Source organism: Centroberyx affinis, unplaced genomic scaffold (assembly GCF_046629955.1).
Source record: "Centroberyx affinis isolate AG114_WGS23_722 - 3 ecotype Tasmania unplaced genomic scaffold, CSIRO-AGI_Caff_v1 ptg000715l_1, whole genome shotgun sequence".
Taxonomy (NCBI): Eukaryota; Metazoa; Chordata; class Actinopteri; order Beryciformes; family Berycidae; genus Centroberyx; species Centroberyx affinis.
The window spans coordinates 355231-374784 of NW_027279332.1; the positions used below are offsets into that span (position 1 = coordinate 355231).

Below are 19554 nucleotides of genomic sequence, written 5' to 3' on the forward strand. Positions count from 1 at the left end.
CTAAGCTAGTGACGTGCTGCTACACGGCCTTGTTGGTCCCGCTCTGGCAGGCGTAAAGTAGAGCAGACCCCCCAGCCACTCCTGACCATCTTTCCAGTTCCCCGCTGACAAACACTGGGCTACTAGAGAAGACATAATTGTTGGGCCTGTGTGGGAGCAGCTGGCCTGGAGACTGTGTGCAGAGGCAGGAGGAGCCGCCTGGTGCTGGAGTCTCGAGTCGCAAACGAGGAGCCTCTTGAAGCTGCCTTCTTCCTTGAGGACACGGCTGGCTAAGGAGCGCTTAACAAGGCTTGATTGCATTAACATTTCTCATCCTCAAAAAACACTAACTGGAAAGACTTGATGTAGCTGTAAAATGCTGATTTGAAGAGTAACAATGTGTCATTTTTTTTTTCATAAAGTTTGTGCAGCAAGAGGAGTTTCAGCCTTGTGATTCTCTGGCACAATAACTTTCCTTTTTGTCACAGGGCCTCCTTCCAAGCTAGGGTGTGTTTGTCCCGCCCCTCTCAGTTCTCCTCCTGGTGCCCCTGGGGGTTAAATAAACTCTCAGGCTGGATGAGGTCTGGCTGGTCAGAAGTGGAGGGCTGTGGGCCCGCTGCACTTGTTGCCCCTGAAGCCCCCACAGCCTCTGGGGTTAAGGTGTTCCTGGCTGCCCGTGCCTCTTCTCCCAGGTCGTTCTTATGAAAGGGGTTGCTGGCTGCAGAGGTAAAGGGAAAGCACACATCATATTCTGGACATGCAGCACAGCACCATGAGCAAATGTAAATGATAGTCACATAATTCTCATTTTCGCAGATTGTTTCAATGGCTCCCCAATAAAAAATTAAATTTAGTCCACGACTCACGGATCACTCCCCATTTTAGGTATATTGAAATGGAGCAATCCTGTCCTAATAGGCTAAGTATTAATGAGGTTTTGGTCAAGTGAGCCCAATCCAATTTGGCCCCATATGACTTGTGGACATGGTTATTAAAAGGCCAATCTGTGCTGCTCCTATGGCTTAATTCCCCACCCCCCCTCCAGTTATGCTGTGTGAGGAGCTGTGTGTTTTTGACTCCATTCATCACGCGTTCACATCTCACTGACTACCTTCCTTTTTAAAGATCCTCATTCTCTTGATCGCGCTCACCTTTAAAACTTTCCGTCTCGGGGAGTGGGGGAAATAATCTGAAACAGAACTTGGGCCAATTTTCACAGAAGGCAGAGGAACTCTAAAACAATTGCGCTCGCTAACATGCTTTCTGCTTTCCTACTTCACATTGATAAATAAATCTCTCCCCCGGTCTCCCAAAAAGTTAGTGGCGGTCACACAAGACATTTGCGAGGCAGTCCCAGAGCAGAGGACAAGGGAACTAGAAGTGACATTGTGGCTCTGGGCTGTCTCAAAGGATTAGGCATTACAGCATTCACTGGCATGTGCTTTTGCTCGTTCCCATTATATCTGCTTGTGCCTCTTTCCAGATGACTTCTTCCCCAAACTGATCCGGCGGGCAAGATAATTGATTAATATTTCTTGAGGGAACGATGACTAACCGTTGCTGAGGTTCAACCCAAACACTCGGAGGTCTTGGGTTAAACATAGTCAAAGCCCTGGATCAAAAAATCAGGCGTTTTCATATTTGACAGATACACTGGAATGACCGGCAACATTTAGTCACTTAGTGTGTTTACATGCACACAGCATACCAGATACTAGCTCATATCCCAGGTCAAGGTCATGTTCAGGATAAGCTGTTTCTATGCATCTTCACATCCTGATCAAGAATATCCACATATAAATAAATATTCAAGTTTCTCTTGATTGGGCTAAGAGCTTATGTAGGTAAGCTTATAAAACATAGCTTAAACATATGGCATTCACATGCAGCAACTCATAAACAGCAAATCTGAATATTATCTCTCTCTCATTAATGTGAAAAAACATGCATTGAAAAATGAGTATTGAGAAATGATTGTGAATAATAAGGGACTGTTTCATTTGGCCCAAACACCTAAACCTACGTTCAATTGGTTTAACATGAAGGTCAGTGAAGACATTATAACGCAAAGGTTTTCTGTCAATGGGAGAATTACAGTACACACATTTATTGGGGTGATAATGGGTGGTTGAATGGAACCATCTTACCATCTTAATAAGCTCTCATGTGATGCTCTCTAAAAACAATCATTACAGGCCTTCGTGGAGCACTCCCCTTCCCCCTGTTTATTAATCAGCTAATTACACATTGACAGTAATGGGCCTGCTGATTCCCACACTTAAATGAACAGGGCTGAATAGCTCTTTAATGATTAGCCTTTGTGTTTCTCTCTCTCTCTCTCTCTCTCTCTCTCTCATACTACACACACCACACACACACACACACACACACCATTCATTTCACAACTGGAAAAAAGTAGGACATTCAAAGCAAAGCTCCTAGTGAGAGGGTTTGAACGGCAGGCAGTCAAGAGTACAGCACCTGACCGACTGAGCTGCTAATCGCACTGGAGAGCCTCCTAAATAAAACTGGCTCAACAAGAAGGAAACCGAAAAGAAAGCAATTTGCATGGTTACAAGGCAACAAGGCAGTAAATTCATGGTTAAAAATAAATGAAAAAGAAAAGGCGGGGGCTGTCCTTACACCAACTTGTGTGGGTTTTCGAGTGTTTCGCTCAGCCTCCAGCAACAGCGAAACCACCATGAAAGTTTGGTGGAGCGGTGGAGGCAGGGGCAGGTGGAGACGGAGGAGGTGGGATTTTTTGAAGGACGCGAGCGGGGTGCGGAGTGGAGCCGGAGAGGGCGAAATAGTGCGGTGGGCTGCATTTCTGTCAGCAGAAGTGATGGCTGAGTGGTAGCGTTATTTGTCTTGTGCTGCCATACGGCCCTCGCACCAGCCTGGGCATTAATGAGAGGGGGCCGGACCGCCGGGCAGGAACACGCCGGGCCCCCGACGCAGGTGATCTGTCACACAGCCGTCTCGCTCAGGCAAGGAGACACGTGGAGACAGAGAGGAAGGGGAGAGGCAGCAGGCCAGACCCAGGGCCGGCCTCCACACCGGCACCCAGCCGTGGCGCTTTCCAACATATAGAGATAACATTCAATAACCTGTTTGACTGCATTAATCAAAATCTAAATCGGCCCGAAGGTTAACTACCCCACCTATTTACCCCACACCAAACTCCAAGCCCCTCCTGAAATGTGGCACGCTGAATGGGTGCGAGTTTGAGTTTATTACCATCATCCCTTTATAGAGATAAAGATGAAGGGCATTATAGGAGACAGCAGGGGAGGAGTAAAATTGCAATAATTAATTAGTCTGCGTGTGAGACGAGCCAAGGCTATTAAAATCCATCAGGATCTTTACACTTACTGATTCATCTCTGCCTTACAAATAATTCTCTCCCAAAATTGTGGAGTGTGTAGAATGTATTCATTTGCATTCCCCATCCCTGGGCTACATTATGATATTTCCTCTAATCCACTAGTCATCCTCTCAGTGGAGAACAGAAATATCAATATCCTTATGGACAAAGCCTGAATGAATACAACTTGAGTAACAAAACTCATAAATAACTTCAATCCTTATTTTAACAATACCTGACCACATATAACAAAAACCTGCCATGCTTTGTTCTATATCTAGTAAGGAGTTGTTGTCTATTTCTCTAGTTGGATTGATGGTGGTGAGAAAAGCAGAAAATGGCCAATTTAAGGCTGAGAAATGGAATGGTCATCTAATCCAAACAGATACCTGGCTTGATAAGTTGTTGGTTTTTTTCACAGCCAGCTTCGAGACTGCCGTGGAAGTGCTAAAAGGGTAAAGAAAGAAGACAAAGCAACAGCTGGGTACCGCCTCAGCAATTCCCCACGGAGCCCTGGGAGACACCTCCGGCCACAGACCATTTTCACTCCTGATTACAGAGTTTCAAATCAACCACTAACACATACAACAATTCACTTCCTCTGGCCAACTCAAACAAAGAGTAGCCTGTCTTGTTCACTAAGAGCAACACAGGGAGCCATACTATTCTTACAGGAAATATTCCTTCCCATGCAAACAAGGTGTTTACCAGAAAACAGCTCCAACACTCAATGAATCACCCAATCAGAGGGAAAGGTTACTTTTCCGCCTGTACACATTTATGACAAGAAGAGAACGGCAACAACCAAAATCTGTACACATAAAGTGTAAAGGCTTGTCAGAGTGAATGTGCATCTCCCGGCAGTGGTGAGATTACTGAGGAGAGGCATGGTGCAGCAGGCTGCCAAAGTAAAGATTTATACAGAGCAGTTGCAGCTGCAGAAACTGACATTGGCCGACACGGGATGCATGATAAATCACGGTGGACAGGGGGCACTAGACTCAAGAACCAGGAAAACACACTCTGAACAGGGCCGTGGGGAGATGCGCGAAACTGGAACCCTTCTTTTATGCAATTTAAAAAACAGACAGTGTTTTAGTCACTTCAGGAGCTTCAATATCTGCACATTTAAGTAAAACATTTAATTAAAGATGTTTATTCAAACATTATTCTGTGAGCATTCGTTGTCTTATTTGTACGTTTTTATTAGCTCATTATTTGTCTTTTTTTGCCTGGAGTACACCAATAGTTCATTTAATTTGTGAAAAATAAATGAAACAACTATCTATCAAACAATCTATCATGTTTGTTTAAGTGAATTTTTATTTTCCCAGCTGACTGTGGAGCTGTAAAGTGTAGTTCTGCAGGGGAGAAACTGAGGGATGCCCCTCTCCTGGTTCCGCATGTTGAATATGAGGGGTCTTTAAGGGGCAGGGGTGAATCTTTTTTTAGTTTTATGGGAAGTGGTTCAGCGCTGGCGAGGTGAAGGACAGAGTTGCCGGCCGTTCCATCACTCAGTGCAATAAATGGATGCAATCTGTATCCCAGTAAAGCATTGGCTGTTTTTAAATTCCACCTCTTTTATCCAAATGAATGATGGACCCCGGTACAGTGCACTGTGCGGCAATATTAATATACATCAGAGGCCTGCACCCCTCACTAAATCAGGGAACCACCAGCATTTGTTATTTAAATGACAAACAGCAGCTGCAGGAGCGGAGCACGGAGAGGGGACTTAGGAGAAAAGGTGGACAAACCAATTCAGATTTCAATCCGGCAAAGACACAAGGCCCCGAGCCATCAGTCTAATGAAAAACGGCAGCCCCACCGGCCCAAACGCACGGAACGGCTGCTGCTCAGTGCCACCTCCAATAGGGTCCACCCCACATCACACTTCTCTTTGGCTGTTCTAGTCTGTCCTGTGCTCCCAACATAACACCGCTAACTGTAGACTTCCCTCTGCTGTTGGCAAGTCTGCACTCACAAAAGACGAGACTCACCCTTTGCATATTGTGATGCTGGTGGACTTAAGAAAATGTGTAAAAAAAAAAATACATGAAAACAGAAAAATGTTTACATCTGAGAAAAACACCTACAATTCAAGATGCTTTGTTTGGGCAAAAGGTATCATTCTAAACATGGGGTGAATCTGTGTGTGTGAGGGGGTGTCTAATAACAGAACCGCTCCGATAAGGGTTTAAGTGAGAGAGGAGAAGGCCAGAGATTCATTAGTGTGTGTGGAGTCTGTTACCTGATGTGGTGACGGCCACAGCAACAGTCTTCCTCCTCCTCTTGATATCTCCTGTGCATAACAGTCCCAGAGGGACGTTGGTCTGCCTGGGGGACACAGAGACACACCAGACAAACGTTACTCACAAAGGTGGTGACACAGCCTCCACCCACAACTCCACCCACCCACAACACACACACACACACGAGTGTAAAAATTAAATAATTCCACAGACGACACTAAAAGCCTGTCCCGCACAGATCCACACACTGCAATTTACATTTACCCTCCGTATGATGCATATTTTGCGACATCCTGATTTTTCATCATTCATCTCTGTTTTCAGATATATTAGATGAGGAGTGCAAGAGGTGCCGGGGTCGTGCGGCTGAGTCATTGCAGAGCTCACATAAACAAATTACACCTGCTCTGTGCCTCCTGTGTCATATGTCAGGAGCCCTGAAATAGGAAAAGCCCCCCCACGATCTCATAGCCCTGACTCCTGAGATGTAAAGTTAAGGTCAAGGTCCCCTCCATCACTTGGGGTGGGGGGGGGGGGGGGGGGGGGCAGCCAATGTGATAGGTTCACTTTGTGTGTGTTTGTCTTTTGGGGGGGTTGGGAGTGAGAGAATGAGACACAGAGAGAGAGAGAGAGAGAGAGAAGGAAGAGTTTGAGTGAGCTATAATGAGAAACCGTGATAAACCAAAAGAATCAAGCAGAACTACGACATATGCTGATACACAGCTACAGCAGACTGCATCCAAGAGACAATTTAAGCAACAATATGGTGCGCTGTTTGAAAATGCCAATCAACCTGTAAAAAAAAGTGAGTTCTTGACACACTGCAAAACAACAGCGGACCGTGGGAGGAGAGCTCCTCGTTAACCACGGCGGCTCATCTAGGACTGCAGGCTACATAAAGCTCACAACCCCGGCAGGCATGTGCGGCGACGGTCCTGTCAGGGCAGCCTTTTAACAGGCTGCGTGTTCCATGACCTCAACACCCATAAATCACATGACGGGGGTGCAGGCACGGGGCGTCGGGAGCTGTGCAGGGCACGCTTTGAGCGAAGTCTCTATGTTGTATAATCAATAGATATAAAAATAAATGGCTTGACCGTTATTCTCTCCCTGCTACCCCTCTCTAATAAAATCCCAGTAATGCATATTTCATTTACTTTTATACTTATTGATTACCTGTACTCCAGTTAGTAAATCACGCGCCTATCGATCCCTCAATCGTACCTCTGTCGGACAGCACATAACCAGCCATTTGCGCCCCTGATAAAGAGCTCAGACATTGAACTCCCCACAGTAAATCTTTACAAACTAACTTTTTAATTCCAAAATCGATCCGCGTTTAAACGTCGCATTATTTCACGAGGCACGCCCGCGGTATTAAAAGTAATACCCTGATGCATTTGGTCTTAATGTGCGGAGGTCCATCCCTCCATCTCTTCCCTCATTACAGCGGGGCCGTGGCGCTCTGGGGCCCCGCGGCCTGCAGGGAGGCGAGGGCCCTCCCCTGCTGCCGAGGGCTGAGAGGCAGAGCCGCTGCGGGGCCGCCAGGAGCCCGCCGAGACGCTCAGCACAATGCTAATCAAACATGAGAATACCATCAGCTGGCTCATTAACCGAGGCAAAACACCACCATTCATCTCAGAGTGGAACCCAAAGGCTTTTTATAAGCGTGTTAGCTCGCTCAGCGCAAGTCTACAAGAACTGTCAAAAAAGCATAACACTGTTGATATCGTTTAACATCTGTCACTTCATCATCTTATACAGCATAGCAGATGCTAGCTGGTTGCTTTTCCCTCAAATTTTTTTAAATAGTGGTGAGAAAACTAAACACTCCTAAGACTGAAAAAGCAGCAATGAGCAATGGAAGAACAAATTATATGCAATGACGACGGCCAACAACAACTAAATTCTATCAAAGAGGACTCAAAGGACATTGAGGAAAATGTCTGCAAGATGGATTTTTCAGGTCATATGAGACACTTCTAAATGCAGTGTGGTCCCTTAGGGTGCAGAGTAAAACAGCACTGACACAGGGTCAATTGTAATTTTGGCGCCCACATCCAAAAGCAGATATATCAATTAAAAATAATAAATCAAAAGAGGAGCGAGGAGCTGCAGTTACAAAATGGCCATCTATTTTCATTAGGGTACATGGCGCTTCAGGTGTGAGCAGGATCTCAAGATTAATAGAGGTATTCAAATGAATCAGAAAGGATTAGGGTCTCCTGGGAACATAATCAATAGCTCCAAATCAATAATCAATAGGCCACTCACACCAATATACTAACTGCTGACACCGAGATCTCACAATTAAAATGAAAACTGGGAAGGGAGTGGCGTAAGACTATGATTTATCTCACAGTGCAAATGTCATTTAGAAATAAATAAGTCAATAGATAAAAGCTGCTGGTGCCTAGCTCAGGTGGGAGGCGGTTATGCATTTTAACATGGCCGCCAGCCCCGAGCATTAGAGCCAAATCCCACAAAGCATCGTCCCTATTCACGCGCCGATACGAGGATAAATGGCACGCAACCCCACACAGCCTTTATCACTTAACATCAAATCTCTGATTGTTGCCGTCAACTCCCGCCAAACAGGAGATGACAGCTTTTATTAATACAGTATCATTTCAACCTGGCCGCGATACAAGATTAATGCTTACACTTTGCCCACAGAGAAAACACTTTTCTCTCAAGGGTGTTTGAAAACAAAGAAAAGTCAGATGTATGGGAGCTCAGCGCTAAAAAATCGATCATGCGGGTAAGTTGCTCAAAAGAAATGAAAATATAGTGAAGAAGTCGAGACTGGCCGTTTTCAAGTTTGCTGGGATCAAGCTGCTGCATGAACAATTGCAGAATCTCTCAGTTTTATCTAGGAGCTGTCATTATCAGTTACACAATACAACAACTGCTATTGTTATTGGGCTATATGGGTAGGGGCGCTGTGCATAAGGGATCATTATAACTGTGTGTTTGTGGGGCAGAGGAGGGAAGCAAATGGGTGCCATGTGTGCAGAGCCGGGTCGTGAGGACAGAGGAGCCATCTTACTGGAGAGTGGATTTGAGCAGCTTGGGGAGATGGATTCAGCTCGTGCCGTCCGACGGGACACATCAGAAGCCCCTCTCGTCAATCCCCCCTCTCTGCCTCGTTCATTTGGGAGTATGATTTATACTTTTTGAAGTGAAGGGTCTTGAATCCCGCTATAAAGGAATTAAGAGGCCTCCCCTGAGTCCGCCATTCAAATGAGAGCATGGCAGGGATATGAGGGCTTTTTAATAGAGAGAAATTAGTATTCACAATGCCTCAAACTGGAATCTGAAGGAACCTTTCAGGTGGAGAAGAAAGGGCCAGTTTAGAAAAGAAAGCCCTAAGAAGTTGGGGGCTTTTCATAGCAGTCGTGTTTTTGCCCCTCATCAAGGAGTGGTGGAGCGCTCTGTGAAACAACCCGAGAGAGAGAGAGAGAGAGAGAGAGAGAGGGCGCTTGAAACAAAATTAAGAATGCACCATAAATAGGCAGAGTGGAAACAATACAATGAGGAGTCCCACAGTCTTGAGGCCAAGGGGCTGCTCAGCCTCTCAATAGTCCCCCATGCAGATCCAACAGTTCCAGGGATGACTTGGAGCAATGTGAGGCTTTGACAAACATCTTTTAGATAAACTTTAAAAAAAAAAAAAATCTGCAGTTCCAGAAATGCTGGGATTTGAATCTGCATTACAACTATGTCAACACATTATATTTCTCTATTTGGGAAAGCTGACCTTGAAAACTACTGAATTCAAGTCCAACTGAAACTACGTGTTATATCCAACTTCTGCTGCAAAATGAGTAACAACTCATTCATCTTAACTGACACACACATTTGGGTATGTGAGGGTGTGTGTCCTCTTCCCTGATTCCCCTCCTTCACATGTTAATCTTATTTTGACGGTTGAGATGGAGATGGTGCATCTCATGAAGTATTTCCCAAACAGGTTAGAAGTCTGAGAGGGGGTGATGTGGTCACTGGAGGAGGGCTCCTAAGGACCTGCTACAGTCTATTTAAGGGAATATAAGAGGCTTGGCTGTCTTTAGCATTCACATCAGTAGTGGAGACAAAGAGCTTCACAGGAGTTCAGAGCCCTAGACCACAACCCACCTACTACCACTCTCTCTCTCTCACACACACACACACACACACACACAGTCTCTGAGGTATAAACCTAACATAGATTACTCTAGTTAAAAGTGACCTATGCTCTGTAACTGATTCATTTAAGAGAGTAGACCATGGATTTGTCCATCAATATATTGAGCTTTAATGGAAAAACTCGATGGTGTCTCCAATAGGCCCTTGAGAGGCTGCTTCATTTTACATGGCATCACCTACCTGTTTTTGCAGATTGAGGAGGAACATCTGCGATGGGAGCTCTCTGAGACCATGCCAATAGGATACACAGGTAATGGGCACAACGGGTTGAACTGGAAATAACAATCATCAATACTGTTTAGGTTTTGCCATTTCAGAAATAGAGTCTGAACAAACTGGTGTAAAAAAGATAAAGCTTGGTAAAACTGTGAAAACCAGCAATATTGTAACATACCTGGCTTCGGTCTCGTTTTGCAATAGAAGGCAGCCAAAAACTAAAAGGGGATGTAAAATGATGATGGAAACAGATGGACTTAATGCCTCAAGAGTGTACATCATTTTGTTTCTGAAACAAGACATGAACCAAGCAATTCTAAACAGTATATCTTACTTTCTCTGGTAAGGATCTTGAGAAAAGTGCTTCAGTCTCTCCACAAACATCGGCATACTGTTGTCCTGTAAAACAGAAACTTAGAATGTGAATACTGTGTAACGGTTTTCAGCAGCTGTAAGTCTATAGATAGTGTATGTAGACGAAGCCTGCTGTAACCTTGCTGGGAAGCCTCCTCCTACCCTTCCTGATGCAGCGGGCAGCGGTGCCAGGCAGTCGGTTAAGGCGGCCATACCCTGCAACAGCAACAACAACACACCACATTTATCCTCCTGTGTTAAGAAACAGTCAGACAAGAAGATCAGTGCTTAAGTGAGACCACAGTGTCCTCCATCACCTCTCTGCGAGGGCCGTGCGGGCTGCAGGAAGGTGGGCGAGGGCCGTTCGTCCTCCAGGGAGAGCTGGCTGTCCGAGTCCCAGCTGGGCAGCAGGCCTGCGACGCCCTTCCCGGCTCCACAGTCCCCCTCGAAGAACCAGTCGCTCTGCTCATCATCACCTGCGCACACAGGAAAGCACATCGGTTAGCACTTTTTCTACCGGACACACCTTGAAAGGAATAGTTCACCCCAAAAATGAGAAATGGAAAAAGCATAAATAAAATGTCCAATGCCCACTTCCTCCCAACAGCTCAAGTGTTTTGTAGTCAAACAATTGCACTGTGGGTTCAAAAGTATAACATTTACCCCATTATCTCCTATATTTTCCTCTCTGATAATGCTCTGGTCATGTGCACACCCTACAGTAGTAATAGTAGTGAGCAGAGTCTTCCACCAGAAAGCTGTAGTGGTCGTGCGTGACCTTTTGGACCCACGGTGCAATAATTTGGCTACAAAAAACTCAGATTATGCTGCATTGAGAAATTTGAGGGACATTTTACTTATGCTTTTTGGAGCTGTAAAAAGATGAACCTGTTAACTTGAATAGTTACAGAGAAGGCTGAGATGGAGCTACTAAAACAGTGTGTGTTTGATGGTTCTACAAACTGCAATGGAGTTTCAAATGACATGGATTTGAGTAGATAATGACTGAATTTTCATTTTGAGGTGAACTATTCCTTTAATTACACACCAGCAGACAACTAGACAGTACCAGCCCAGTCTCATCCCCAGACAGCGAGCTCTCCTCAGACCTGTCAGTCAGCAAAGCACATGCAGGAACCATGCCTCTCACAGTCAAGGTGTAGTGACAACTGTTAAATCAGAGGCCGCCTGGCCCCACCACGGCTAATGAGATTAGCAAAGGCTTCAGCGCTCATTAACACGACATGACAACGTCTTATTAGAGTCGCCTGGGTGCCCAGCAACCAGCTCATTGTATCGAAACCTCTCTCTCTTGCCCCAGCATCCCCACAAAGCGGAGCTGTATATTGTCCAATTCTGACGACCCGCCGTCGTTCTTTCCTCAATCAAGAATGCTCTGTAAGCTGCAAAGACTCTCTGACAAGAGCACGGCAAAAAAAAATCAATCAACTGTGTTAATTTGCAATTTTTTTAACCATAGTAAGTTATGACAATGTTGCGCGATCAGGAGAAAAATGTAATGGTTCCCTGTATGTTAAAATGATGAATTGTCTTATACCTTGTCTCCCCTCATCATTGGTGTAAAGGCCAGGGTCACTGCTGCATATACTGCTTGTTTCACTGCAAAGGAAGAGGAAAAACATATTTGAATTATCATCGACTGGTTTCTTTAATAACAATGACATTTGAGGATGAAGAATTCTGTTTTGATTTATAATGTCAAAATTGATGGGTTCCTGGGTCAGACAATGTTGTAGCATTTGAAAAGTGAACAATGTGAATCAAAAATTTACATGCCCCCGTAATGTCAACATTTAACATGTAACATTCAATAATAAAAATAATGAAGAAGACCGGAGCTAGAGGTCGACATAAATGGAAATGACACAAAAAGACAGAGCGTGCTCCGTTCTCCCTTGTTGCGATAGCAAACACAAAGGCAAGGGGAAGGACTCTGATCGAAGCCACTGAGTGACATGCACAATCTAATTGAATATCCTCCGCTGTCAGCTCCAATCTAATCTGGCCTGCGTTGTGGAGGATGACAGGAGAGCGAAACACATTCCCCTGCCCGCCCCTCCCTCTGGGTGTGCCCCACACAGAGAGAGACCTACAGACGTGCCTCCACACAACAACTGGCCAACATCTGCTGCGTGGGCTGCTGCCGCTGCTGCCTGGACCGCTCCATTGCTGCTGCTCTCCACACCCCCAGGCAACCCCTGTTACACTCCCTCTACACCCTCTGTGCCCCCTCCGCTCCCCAGACGGCCCTGGGTTCCTCTGCCTCTGTCACACCTCAGCCGCCTTGGACTGGGAGCTCCAGACACTCCAAGGTCACGGGGGGAGGCGGGGTGATGGAGGGAGAGGTGCTCACAAAACTATTTCTTCTTTTCGACAAAATAGTTGACCACGATACATTATCGTCATTGTTTTGATGAACCTGCAAGAAATTTAACACATATATGTATTTCTAGCTGCATTCTTTAAATTGATATTCATGTTTAAATTCAATTTCCAATACATCGTGACTACATCTAAGTCATAGGTGGGCTCCTTATATTTCCTAATCCCCTCACAGAATGCCAGCTAGCTTAAATGATGCTAATGGCCATTCAAAGTCCTTTAGGAGAGTATTCTCCATTGGGAGTGGGGGAGCCTGATGCTCTTGATTGCCTTGCATTTTGCTTCATGGTGATCAGCGCTGACCTTGGAGAGCGAGGCTGGCAGGGTCAGATATGCGCTGATATGGTGCTTTGCCATATTGCAGAGGCATGCCGGCGACGGCAAGATCAGAAACGCAGCCGTCCAGCCTGCGCGTCTCTCTGGCCAGATGGTCCTGCATCATCTCCCCTCACATACACAAGAAGCAGATGTGAGAGGGACCTGGCCTCTCCTGGGAATCTGGAAGATGTCTGGCCTAGCCAAGCAGTACTGGACCGTCCCTCTGCCCTGTCTCCACCCCTTCAGCCTTCTCTCCAGACTCTGACTCCCCAGGCCTCTGCTCAGCTGTACCCCACCTCTGGACACACAGCCTGGCATCTGGAGCGCACTGCTCCCCTGCCCAGCATCAGTAGAGGGCACAGACACAAGCTCTATAATAAGCACGAATTGCCCTTTTGGTTTTCTGCTTCATTCCACAACCTTTCTCCCTCTCAAAGATCCAAGTGTGTAGGTGGTACCAGAGTAATAGAAGCCAACGGTGCACCCAGTGCTATTTATCGATTAGGTGTTGACTTTTAAAACACGAGATCACAAAAAAGAACCGACGATGATAAACAATTTCCGGCAGCATGGCGTCTTCCTCCATTTGCCATGCTGAAAAATGTGTTTGCTTCTTATCGGAGGGATTTTGTGCAAAGTTTGAAAAAGAATCACAGGTATAAACAATTAATTAGAGACACCCATTAAGTATTTATCCGTATTAAAGGTGTAATGTGATGTCGCTTGGAGCAGCCCAGGGCCGATGTGAGACCGTTTCCATTAAGTACTGCCTAATTAATGCCATGAATAATTGAGACACCCATTTTTCTCGAGACCAAAAGAAACACCTCTTCTCTTTCTTCAACAGTGACCTTTGTCAAGAAAAGTTGACAAACATTGTTGCCGAACTTTGGCTTTTGTTTCATGTAGAACTATGAAGTGAACGGATATCATTCCAGTGTTTGTTTACACCTCATCAAACGGGACGCCAAAAGCCTTGCAGAAAATAGCACTTCCCCCACTCTGAAAAATAAGACAACTTATTTAGCATTAAGTACCATAACAACAAATAAGTCTTAATTAGCTAATATGCCATATGTCCGTGGTGAAACAAAGACAAGGACAGAAACAAGAACTGCATTCCAGTGTTTTAGGGCTGAACTAATCGATTCCCCACATGGCCCCATTGTCTCTATACAAGCCAGAGAGGTGAAGCAAAACACAGTATCCAGATGAGCACTAATCATTAGGATATAATCCTCAGCTCCTGGGAGAGACAGACCAGTTTGCACAGAGATTACGGGCTAGCCGCCATTTATTGAGCCCGGGCTCATTCTGCAGAGGAATAAAGAAGAGGCAGAGACGGAGGGGGGCAAAGCACTGATAACAATGGATCTGTGGGCTCTTCAAACAAGCCGCCCCAACCCAAATCCATGCCCTCTTCCATGGGTGTCTGATTATAAGGTTATCCCACCCTCCCTGAGCTGCAGTAATTGGATTAGTCTCAGAGATTTATTAAAATGAACTTCGGCAAATGGTGCACCGCTTTACCAAAAACTCCTCATAGAGTTTTCAAAATATAAATTACACCACGATAAAGGCGGCTGTGAGAAAAGCACGCACAATGGCTTTGTTTTTTCTGGTGGCAAGGTTGTCCATGGTGAAATCAACATCACCAGTAACAGCACACAGCTGGAGACGGAGTCTGAGCCTGGGACGGCGTCTACCCACAGGTGAGGCCTGCTTGCTGGGCCAGCCTGGGCGCCAGGTGGCCTCACTGCCAGCAGGCTGGGCCAGGTCTAATCAAGGATGTGGAGCCCAACTGGAGCTGCCAACATCTGCTCCCCTTGCACTTGGGTGGCTAAAGGCAACGCTCTGTTCAGTATGCACATATGAGGAGTGACCTTGAGGAAAGGGACGTTTTAAGAGACCAGACGCATCGTAGGAAAAGGTTAATGGAATGAATGGAGAGCGAAGAAATCCAGGTGGTTAAAAAGGCATTTCAACAATGGCATCTGTGTCTGACATCAAATGGACCATAGACTCTCTGAGTATAAATACTGCTGTTGTACCACTGTCAACCCCTCATCACGGCTGCCATTTTTTCATATCCTTTGGCTCCACCAGGGCTTAACCATTAGATTGTTCAGCCCTCGGTACAGTGTGGCAGTCTACTGAGCAGCAATCAAGAGCGTCGGTGTTGTGTAAGTGAGAAATGATTGACAGCGTGCCATGGTGTTCCCATTTATTTCTTCTCCGGAGCTGTTTTCTGTCAGAACGGCTATTGATTTTTCCATAAAGTAAGAAAACAAGTACCGTTAAGGGGCTAGGGAGGTCAGCACAAATTAAACCAGAAGATGTAAAGCCCTCTGTCTGTCCCATTATTGGTTACCACAAACGTCTTCTTCTCCCTTTTTTATATGATCCAACAGATAATGAGATCATCAAGGGAAATACACTGTGGAGGAGTGTGGCAGGAGGAGAGACGCTGGGAATGAGAGCAGCCAGGCTCAAACAATTAGCTCAAGAAGATCCCTACATTGTTCGTCATTTAATAATGACACACAACAACTGACCATATTTGTCTATGTATCAGACCATTATACATGTGGACCATTTGAGGTATTTAATGCCAAAACACTGTATACATTATGAAAACAAATTTGTTACTCAACAATTCATACATAAGGATTCATTTCATTAAAAGTGTTACAATTTTACAAGCAAAATTATTTGGTTTGCTAATAATTTTAATAATATTCTATCATGAGTGGTACTTTTATGCCAGTAAACGCTTTCTGTTTTTAATTGTCGGAAATCTAATTTTGGAATTAAACTGATCATTTGGCTGTTTGATTCCACAATATATTGTAATATTTGTTAAACGCTGTAGTATTACAGAGTCACATTCTGCTGTCAGTTACAGCAACATTTACTGTTGCTAAATAAAATGCACACAAGAGGGTGCACTCTGGGATGCTGGGACAGGCACAGCTTTAATTACCCAGCCCAAGACAGGAATTCATTTCAAAACGAATCAATACCACGCCAAGTCACTTATTTATTTGTGACAATATTTCTCGAAAGGAAATAATGAGCTGGCAGATGCCCCGAGGCATAACTATCAAAGATCCCTCCCTGGTGATCATCTCAGCTATGGGAGATGAGGATGAAGGGACTATATCATTCATTTTTAATGTCAACTCAATACTTTAAAGTGGAGTGGCATGATTGTGATACATTTTTTGGTTTAGATGAGGACACACTGAATATTGACAACTGGCTAGATGAAGACAGGCAGTATAGATCATCTTAAATGTCGCCTTGTTTAATTGCTTCTGTCTGATAGTAGTTATGCCCATGACTTTTATGTTATGGGTTTAACTGCCTTGGTAACTTTCCATTTAAAGGGTAAAAAGGGCTTTTAGAATTTTGAGCACATCCTCCAGCGTGGCTTTAATCCTGTCTCTTTAACCAGAGGCAGGGTTAACATTTGGTTTGCTGCAAATCTGTAAATTAAATGTAGGCCTTTTGATACTGGAAATGCTTATTTGTCACAGATAATGGACCTAAAACCTCTTTTTCATACATCTACATGGACGTCAGATGGTGAGTGGATCTTCGCCTATGGGACTGACTGTGTAATAATGCAATGAAGGAAGGGCTGAGTTTGAATCTAACACATTACCCTTCGGACATGTTCTCATCTGAGGCATCTCTCTGTTCCTTGGCCTCCAGTGTGATCTTATCCTTCCAGCACTCCTTCGCCATCAGGCCAGCTCCTTCAGCCTGTCTGTCTGCTCCCACCCAGCCGGACCTCTTCTTCATGTGCAACAGACGCTGCTTCTTAGATGACCTGTGGCTGCAGCCCCGCTTGCCGTCCACACCGGAAACCTTTAACTTCTGCTGCAAGCTGACCGTGACGTCCGAGGTCATGCGCTTGACCTTCCGCCGCCTTCGGAGCGGCCTTCCTGGAGTATTCTCGGTGAAGGAGTCGGACTCCGGCCAGGAGTGCTGCCTGGTCTTGGCAGAGCCGCCGGTGAAGGAGTGCCACCGGTTGGTCACAATCATGTCGTCGGAGTCGCTGCAGTTGGCCGCGGACGCCGTGGTGGTGGAGGGGGCGGCGAAGGCGGCGTTCTCTCTGCAGTCTTTCGCCGCCTCGTCCAAGCTGGACTCCGAGGCCTCGCTCAGGCAGCGCTGGTGCTCCAGCGGATAAAGGGAGGAGTCGCAGCGGCGCTTGCGGCCTCTGCGTCGGCGGATCTGCCGGCGCTGCTGCAGCGGGCTCAGGACCATCTCCTCCCACAGCTCCCCCAGCTTGGTCTGCTCCGAGGTCTGCTCCAGGGCAGACACCAGGTCCTGCACCAGCTCATCCATCATGTTGCTGAGGCCGAGGGAAAAACAAGACACGAGAGGCTAAACTTTATTGCTGTCGTGACAGTTATTTAAACAATTTAGATCCTGGTACATCAAATATACATTGTGTTAGGTGTGAGCAGGGTAACTCAAGCAGTCCACTGGTTTGCTTGGCACACAACAACAATGACATAATCGCACGTAATGAATGCTGACGCAAATGTGCGGTTTGTAGGAGACAGGGACGGCAGAGAAGATATCAGTGAAGGCTGGTGACTCAAGAAGTTGAGGACATGGCTCGCTAAATTGCAAGGTAAAAGGGTATAATCAAAAAATGCATGACTGTTACAGGAAGAATCCACTCTCAGATATTCACACACAGTTAAATATCCTCAATTTATAATGTCCAATGCATTCCAGGACAAAGTGTTGTAATTTACTTTATTGGTGTACCCACTTTCCCCTCACCCTGCATTGTCTACTTCTACCTCTACTTCAGCTGCTAAGAAAAAGTTACTTCCGTTACTCAGTGCAATGTCTTGTGGCTGCATTGCATTATGGTCTAGTAAGGTTACTGCAGGTGGAGGAATTGGCATCTCTACCTTTCCTTTGGTGGATTTCTCCCTGTATGATTATTGCAGAATTTTGAGTCTAGAAAGAAACGTTTGCTCTTGGGGCCTGATTCCAAAAGCTGACATTTACTGTTGATGTTTTAGATGATTATTTTTTCTGCTACCAAACTCCACTGCAGCTGCTACTGGGAAAAAACACGTGACGTCACATTGTCCGCGTTTGGCCAGTTATCCGCGGGAATAAGAAAAACACGGAACCAAACAACAACATGGGCCCAGAAATGAACATCGACAGTAGCTGTTCTTTAACAGCGTCAACATGATTCAAGGTGGATTATTCCTTTAAATCTCCTGCGCTCAAGACCTAGCAGCCTAACATTTGGGAGGATAATCGACCCTCCCCTCCCCTAGAAACGGTGGCGTATAACACTGAGGGTATCACAAGGTATAAGCTACCCTTTTACGCTTACAATGTGGAAAAAATAATTGGCGGGATTTGTGCTGCTTCTTTGAGTGTTTGCGGATCCATAACAGGAAAAAACACACTTTCAACACAGTCATAACTAGCTAGGGAAGAGGCTGGATGGCTACATAACGTGAGTGCTATACAACAATAGCAGAGAGGGTACTAGAGCTGTCCGCATCCCCTGTGCAGACTGTGTTACATAACATCACCTAACACGTGAGCTCAGCACAAGGACAGCCTGCAACACACACACACACACACACACACACACATCTCCCATGCTTTAACTATCAGCCACGCGCGCCGTTTAACAACATTTAACGCGGAAACCGTCTCGTAAACCGAGTCCCGTGCCGAAACAGAAGCGCTATCCTGGTGTTATGTAATCGTTAAGCGGACAGTCCGGTGTGTTTCGGGGGGCACTCACCAGTCGCAGCTCCCCTACTTGTTTTGTTTTCACAGCTGTGACACCCCGACGCACTTCCGCCCTGCTGTCAAAGCGATGAAGTAACATCCGGCTCGCCGTAGTTTTACCAGCAAAACAGCGCGCGATACGACGACGGAAACATTATGGGAGATAGAGAGGTATATCTGGACCTAAACTCGGGTTTGCTAGGCTAAAGCATTGCCTATTTAACTTTCTGAATGATAAGAAAACAAACGGTAACATTCCTATAATATGCCAGTAAAGTACTCCTATAGGGAATAGTGTGTCTGTGGTACGCAGGAGTGAGTTTATAGTGCCATTACATGGTATTTTATGGTGTTTTTTATATTATGGTATAACTACTATACCACTACTATTCCTGTAATGTTCCTATAGGGACTTACAGTGTGTCTGTGGTGCTCAGTATAGTTTATAGTGACCTTATTGTAGGCTACTTATGGTACTTGTTTTGTCTCCTAGAAAAGAAAATCCTGTGCTTAATAATGAATAGGATTTTTTTTGTCTGGGCATGTGGATTTCAAGGAGTCTTGCTGATAAACAGGCCATTGTTATAAACATACATTTTGTTAATTTCTTGAATCCTATTCAAAACAGTGTAGGCTATAGGATTTTCTGTGGAATAATTTGATAGCGGATGCATGATATTCTAAAGTTTCGCTGTA

The 19554-nt window shown here is 45.4% G+C and overlaps 1 protein-coding gene across 3 annotated transcripts; it reads right to left on the reverse strand.

The window, feature by feature from the left end:
• Positions 1-151: 151 nt before the first annotated feature.
• Positions 152-18900, reverse strand: LOC139644185 (G patch domain-containing protein 2-like). Of its 3 annotated transcripts, none has more exons than XM_071519587.1 (10): positions 18872-18900; positions 16742-17434; positions 11912-11973; positions 10671-10829; positions 10493-10569; positions 10334-10398; positions 10178-10217; positions 9964-10055; positions 5595-5680; positions 152-697 (listed from the first exon to the last, which is right to left on the reverse strand). In XM_071519587.1, exons 2-10 carry the CDS (start codon positions 17428-17430, stop codon positions 507-509), a joined length of 1461 nt encoding a protein of 486 aa, XP_071375688.1. In that variant the 5' UTR covers positions 17431-17434; positions 18872-18900; the 3' UTR covers positions 152-506. The 3 variants fall into 3 exon arrangements, with proteins under 3 accessions (XP_071375688.1, XP_071375689.1, XP_071375690.1); XM_071519588.1 differs by having other exon boundaries at positions 544-697; positions 10516-10569; XM_071519589.1 differs by lacking the exons at positions 152-697; positions 5595-5680 and adding an exon at positions 8899-9029 and having other exon boundaries at positions 10516-10569.
• Positions 18901-19554: the final 654 nt, after the last annotated feature.

Excerpts from the sequence above, each read along its gene's own strand:
- LOC139644185 (XM_071519587.1), bottom strand. The coding sequence starts at position 17,430 with ATGATGGATGAGCTGGTGCAGGACCTGGTGTCTGCCCTGGAGCAGACC. Across the intron at positions 10,399-10,492 it reads GGAGGAGGCTTCCCAGCAAG|GACAACAGTATGCCGATGTT; the intron begins GTTACAGCAGGC and ends TCTGTTTTACAG. Across the intron at positions 10,056-10,177 it reads CAAAACGAGACCGAAGCCAG|TTCAACCCGTTGTGCCCATT; the intron begins GTATGTTACAAT and ends TGTTATTTCCAG.